This window comes from Setaria italica, chromosome I (genome assembly GCF_000263155.2).
Source record: "Setaria italica strain Yugu1 chromosome I, Setaria_italica_v2.0, whole genome shotgun sequence".
Taxonomy (NCBI): domain Eukaryota; kingdom Viridiplantae; phylum Streptophyta; class Magnoliopsida; order Poales; family Poaceae; genus Setaria; species Setaria italica.
The window spans coordinates 40,949,691-40,955,690 of NC_028450.1; the positions used below are offsets into that span (position 1 = coordinate 40,949,691).

Consider the following 6,000-nt stretch of genomic DNA (forward strand, 5'->3'; position numbering starts at 1 on the left):
CTGTGCTGCCCTCCACTCTTCCTTGATCCAGTCGCCGGCGTCAGCGCGCTCATAGCCCAGCGCACAGACGCACGTTGGCGCCGAATCGTAGAGCCACCCCTGCACCAGCGCCATCCCGGTGGCCTCGCGCCGGAGGCAAAGCTCCTCCGCCTTCGCCAAGGAAAACCACCTCGTAGAAACAAGGCGACAACCAATCAAGAAATCAGCAACGGGAACCAAGAACATATTCGAGAAGCTAATGAATTGGTACCGCAAGAAAGATGGAGGCAATCCTACCTGGCGAGGTGCGGCCAGGCGGACTCGCTCCCGCTCCTCCATGGCATCTTCGCCGACAAGGCCGTGTGGTGAACGCGCCAGGGGATGCAAGCCGCCCGTGCCATTGCGCGTATGTGTGCGACCATTTCGTCTTCCTTTTTTCTTCTTTTGCTCTCGCTCCCTCCATTTCAATCTGAGAGGAGCTGAGACGCGATGAGAACCATCAAGCAAGATTGAGCGCGGTCGGCCGGAGGCGGTGAAGTGAAATGACAGAGGGGTCCACATGCTGACGTGGTTAGTTTTGAAGTATTGGAAAGTTTGTTATTGGGGATCTGCTGTGGAATGACATGATTTTGGGAGAATAAATGTTTAATAAAGTCCCCAATAGATAGTTTTGGGAGAGATTTTTTTGGGTAGACTTTGTACTTGCTTAGTATTAAGCAGTGTACGAAAACCTTTTTAAGAGGTTGATTGATTTGATGTTCGACGGAGCCTGGCTAGTACCAGCAGTGCAGGCTCCTGTTGGCCAGGCTCTTAAGATGCAGAGGTCTTTTGATTGGTTCCCGTGTGGATGCTGCCAGACCAACAGGAGACATTGATAGGTTGCCTGCAAAACTAGCGTGTCCAGTAGCTTTTGCTCCTCTACGCGTCGCTCACGTGCACACCAGCGCACCGCGCGAGCATGGATGAGCAGAGACCAAGAAAAATTCTGCATCTCGCGAGCTAGGCCGGAGGATAGCTTTCGCATGGCGAGAGCCTGACCACACCCTAGTCCAGACAACCAATCATAGGCACCTTGCATTCTACGGGTCCAATCACGCCCTAAGTTTCGAGTGCCCAGGAAAAAGAAAGGAATTGGGCTTGTTAAAGTTTTGTTCTTTACGATGAATAGGCCCGCCATGAAGTTGAAGAGTTTGTTGGGCCAAAGGCGAGGCAGATGCTGCTACTTATAGAAATAAAGGCCCAAACATTCAAGAGCTTGGGCTTCTCTTCGCGGCCCATCAGCTCGCGCCGGATGCTGCTGCTGGCTGGTGGTATCTCATCCGTCATTCCGTCGCACGGACGACGAGGTCCGCGAACGAGTGACACGAGCCGGCCCACGTTCCCCCCCTCCCAAAACTCTACGCCGCTCTCCCTCCCTCCCTCTTCCGCTTATCACCTGCCACCACCACCAAATCGCTCTGCCCCAAGCCAGGTCGCCGCTTCACCTCCGCCGCCGTCGCCGGCCTGGACGCTCCGGGCGGGCCGCCCCCACGAAGGAATGTCCGCCGCGGCCCCCGCCCTCCTCCACCACCGCGGTACGCCACCCGCCCCCCTCTCGTCTCGCTTGCCCACGGTTCCATTTCCACGCGTGCGCGTGCCGCCGAGGCGACGGTTCAATTCTGACGGCTAGGGTTTCGTTCAATTCAACCGCCCTCCCGCGGCGCAATCCCCCATAGCCTGGTTGTTGGATGCGTTTGTCCTGCTGCCCTGTGCGGCCGTAGTAAATGCCCCCACCGCGGCGCGCGCGGCCCTGTCGCGACGAAGGGGCGCAATGCGAGCCATACGGGGGCAGCCTAATAGTCGAGACTGTTTGCTATGTGGTGTGGGTTCCTACATGCTGGCCTCTCCAGATCGCACCGTGTGAGAACGGTGAATCGCCTAATCCTTATCCCAGTTACTAGCACAAGGGGAATCGAGGGTTGTGTGGAGAATGGAACTGTTGGGGCGAGTGGATTCTGCCAGATTTCTCTGGAGATTTAAATTCTCGTGTATCAAATGGGGCTGAATTAGTTTTGTTCTCGTGTACAGTCAGAAATTCGGATTTTTGACACCGCAACCACGTGGAGTTTTGTTCTCGTGTACAGTCAGAAATTCGGATTTTTGACACCGCAAACACGTGGCTTCGCACATTTGACACTATGAAGATGGGCTTCGCAAATTTGACACTCATATCGTTGACACGTTGATTTACTCGACATTTTGCCTCTTTAATGATTTTATCTTCCTTTCTTTCCATTTTTCTAGCTTGTGAAATGGCAGAACTACCCTTGTTTTTTTTTTAACATACCTTGGCTTTATGTGTACGTGCATTGTACATACCTCTGGTTGGATCGTATCAATTGAACTGCTGCGATACGTGCGCCGCTCGCACAGAACCCCCATTGTAGCCTGTCGTGCCGCCGATCATCGTCGCTCGTCAGGATGCCGCCCTTTGCTGATCATCGCCTACTGTAGCGGGGAAGGCATGGTGGGTGGGCAGTGACCAGCTGGGGGAGGCACGGCTCGTTAGCGAGGGAGGCTCGGCAGCCATCATCATGGGAGCCGCGGTCGGCGGTCGGCAAGGTAGCAGCAGCAACGGGAGGCAACAGGCGAGAGAGGCTCGACGAGCTGGCGGTGGCAGGAGAGAGGCACAGCGAGCGAGCGGCGGCATCGCCTGTCAAAGCGATGGCAATCGGGCGAACAGATAAGGTTAATTAAGTGCTTGGGCATTTCAGTCCTTTCGACTGCCAGAAAATGGAAATAAAGGATATAAAATTATTAAAAAAGCACAATGTCAAGTAAATCAATGTGTCAATGATGTGAGTGTCAAATTTGCGAAACCCATCTTCATAGTGTCAAATATGCGAAGCCACATGTTTAGGATGTCAAAAATCCCACAGACTAGAGAAATGCAGCCTGCTCCAGTGCAGTGTAACACTGCCAGCCTCATCAACTAAGAAACTGGGGAGAGATTTTGTTCCCCAACTGTAATAGATTTTCATGCGGCTTCTTATTCAAATTAGCAGTTCGTCGTCAGATACATGTGCCAATCTCACAGTGGTGAATTCAAAGTCTATTTCAGCTCGCTGTTTTTGTTTAAGTGCAAAGGGCAATTAGATATTAAATTGACCAGGGATTTTATAGATGCCATGAACTGGATTGGTATACGCAGACCGATGGTGTGTGCTTCACTTTTCATCCACAGTTTTACAAAGAATGCCTATCTACTTTATCAGTGCATCTTTCTTATTTAGATGCCCTGCAGTTTCTTAGCTGCCTGGATGCACATGTTGACTAAATTATCATTTTTTTCAATAGTCCTTTTAGGTGACTGCTAGATTCATACCCTCATGTTCAAAATGGATTTGCATTTATTTCCCATGTCTAACTTATATTAGACTTACTGTTTGTTGCTATTTCTTGGTATTATTGATTGTCGTCCAGTGCAGGCATTTCATCTTTTTCGTACATGGTGTAAACACTCCCCACTTTTGCGTTGTTCAGCTTTAATTAGGACAGTTTGTTAGCTGATCCATAAAAATGCACTGACGACTGACCTACTCTTACTGTATGCTGTTCACCTCCACTTGTGATGTAGCACAGTACGTACCTTGCAGATGTACAGAGAGGTCACATTAATAGCTCATACTCTTTAAGCATCTTATCATGTTTTCGTATCGAGCTATGCACAAAGACCCAACTTTCATTCTAGACTGAAGGTGAATGTGGGCCAGTTTAGCACTTTGTTTTCGTATGGACACTCCTAATAGTTCATTTCATTCTCCCTCGGATGGCCTCTATTTTTCCTTAAAAGCTTCGATAAGTTTTTATGTTTCATTTGAGTGGTCTTTGTGCATACCGACATGGATATGATGTTTTTACCGGGACTGTCAGACCATTGAACTCCGGGGGTCATTGAAACTCCCGTCCTGACCTAGGTTCGAAGTACGTCATTTTCTTAGAACAAAGTCCAGGTTTTTTTTCAGTCATGCAGTCTCAGTTCATTTTGTTATCTATATCCTATCTCATGTACTGCAGAAACTAATGCAGACAGTTCCATTTCAAAGCGGCCTGTTCCTCCTTTTTTACAAGTTTTTTCGAAAGAAATAACTAATGTGCAGTGTTTTTGTTGGCCAGGGGTCTCAGGCAGAGGAACCTTACCTGTACATCATGGAGATTGCAGAGTTCCTCCAGGAGCTTGTTTCATGGGCACATCACCTATGTTGGGGCCAATGAGGGTGTCTTTGGTATGTAGTGCGAGCCCCAACAACCATAGGCCAAGGAATTCGGATATATCACGACAACAAAAAGGGGGGTCTTCCAGGGGGAAAGGTAAGCCATACCAGGATAAAGATGATTCTGAGAGCATTGATGAATTTGATAGTGATATCATGTTCTCCAAAAATGGACCGCCAATCTCTTTGGCAAGCAATTCTCGTCCTCAAGCCACATCAGCTCCAGGGGAAAGAGAGAAGGAGATTGTGGAGCTCTTCAAAAGGGTTCAAGCACAACTACGCGCTAGGGGAAAAAGCAGAGAAGACAAGAAGCCTGAACCTGCAAAAGTGCAGGGTGAGAGGGGCAGCGTTGATTCCCTTCTTAAGTTGCTTAGGAAACACTCTGTGGACCAAAGAAGGAAGAGCAGTGACGACAAAGAACAGAATTTTGATCTGACTAGGAGAAGCAGTGATTCTGGAAATAGACAAAGCTCAACCATCTTTGGCACAAAAAGTGACACCCAGGAAGAGCAGAAGAAGCCTCCTTCAGCACCCTTCAAAAGGCCAGCTTCAAATTTCAGGCGAAGATCTCCTGTTCCTGGAGTTAAATTCCATCCTGTTACCAATGCAGATGCCGATCGCAAGTCTATCGCTAGTAATGTCGCTGATGCTGTACAACAATCTAAGACAGTTCTTGATGAGAGGACAGCTACAGATGAGCCTGACTCAGTTTCTCCGTATGAACCTGATTCTGTAATATCCTCAGAAAATATTTCTTTGGATGACTTTGATGCTATTTCAGATGATGAATCTGATACTGAGGACTTAAATGAGGAGTATCCCGAACCTTCTTTGGAAATTGCTGATGTTACAGATACTGATGAATCGCATGATAATAGTGCTGAGGAAAGTTCTGATCTAAGCTCTTTGAAGGTTGCAGAACTGAGGGAACTTGCAAAGTCGCGAGGAATCAAAGGCTACTCAAAGATGAAGAAAAATGAGCTGGTTGAAATCTTGAGCGGCATGGCCTGACAAGTTGGTGGCGCCTTCTGTTTGCGCCTGTTTTGCTTTCAGCCTGTCCTGGGCATATGCACTGTCTACTATCTTTCAGTCCCGTAGAAAATTGTAAATGATCGAGCAGGGCTAACTTTGTTCTGGTCTGTGCTAAGCTTATGCTGGCTCCTTTTGTACACCTAGCTTGTTAGTCAATTAGCTGAATCCTGTGCTGAGTGGAGTGAGGTAGCTGAGACATTTGTTTCTGTACTAATGCACTGTTACGTTCTTGGTGTTTTTTCGCCTTCTTATCCCAGAAGAGTTGAACTATGACAGTCCATTTACACATCAAGCGGGTAAGACTGGATTGGTCTGGTGGTGCTGATATTCTTCTGAAAGATTGTGGTTTCATCAGGGTGTTGTCGCAGTTCGCAGATGAACAGGGTACTGGCAACTTTTCTGAAAGAGATGTTGGACATGTTTCTTGCACCCTTTTTTTTTGGGTACATAATGTAAGATGGTGCTGCAATATTATTGGGTACCCAATGAACAAGTATTGATTGTCTTCCCCTTTGTTTCAGATAAAGGCTGGCTGCAGACAGCTGCAGATGCAGGTTTGCTGATGAAAGAGGGAGAATAAGGCATGGGTTTGTTCAGAGACACGACTGTTTTTTTTTATACTCAAAATATATTGCAGATCATAAACAGTTTACAGAGATGAGGCTAAAATCGCCACACTGGACATTGGCTAGTGCAAATTGCACTGGGCAATGTTGTTCATGGTTTACATTGAAAC

The 6,000-nt window shown here is 47.9% G+C and overlaps 1 protein-coding gene across 1 annotated transcript; it reads left to right on the forward strand.

The window, feature by feature from the left end:
* Positions 1-1,390: 1,390 nt before the first annotated feature.
* On the forward strand, positions 1,391-5,552 carry LOC101780584 (SAP-like protein BP-73). Its single transcript, XM_004954239.2, has 2 exons — positions 1,391-1,553; positions 4,135-5,552. Exons 1-2 carry the CDS (start codon positions 1,517-1,519, stop codon positions 5,241-5,243), a joined length of 1,146 nt encoding a protein of 381 aa, XP_004954296.1. The 5' UTR covers positions 1,391-1,516; the 3' UTR covers positions 5,244-5,552.
* Positions 5,553-6,000: the final 448 nt, after the last annotated feature.

What these genes read in the sequence shown, in the direction of transcription:
- LOC101780584 (XM_004954239.2), top strand. Translation starts at nt 1,517, where the DNA reads ATGTCCGCCGCGGCCCCCGCCCTCCTCCACCACCGCG. An exon ending in CGCCCTCCTCCACCACCGCG is followed by an intron (nt 1,554 to 4,134) that starts GTACGCCACCCG and finishes TTTGTTGGCCAG; the next exon opens with GGGTCTCAGGCAGAGGAACC.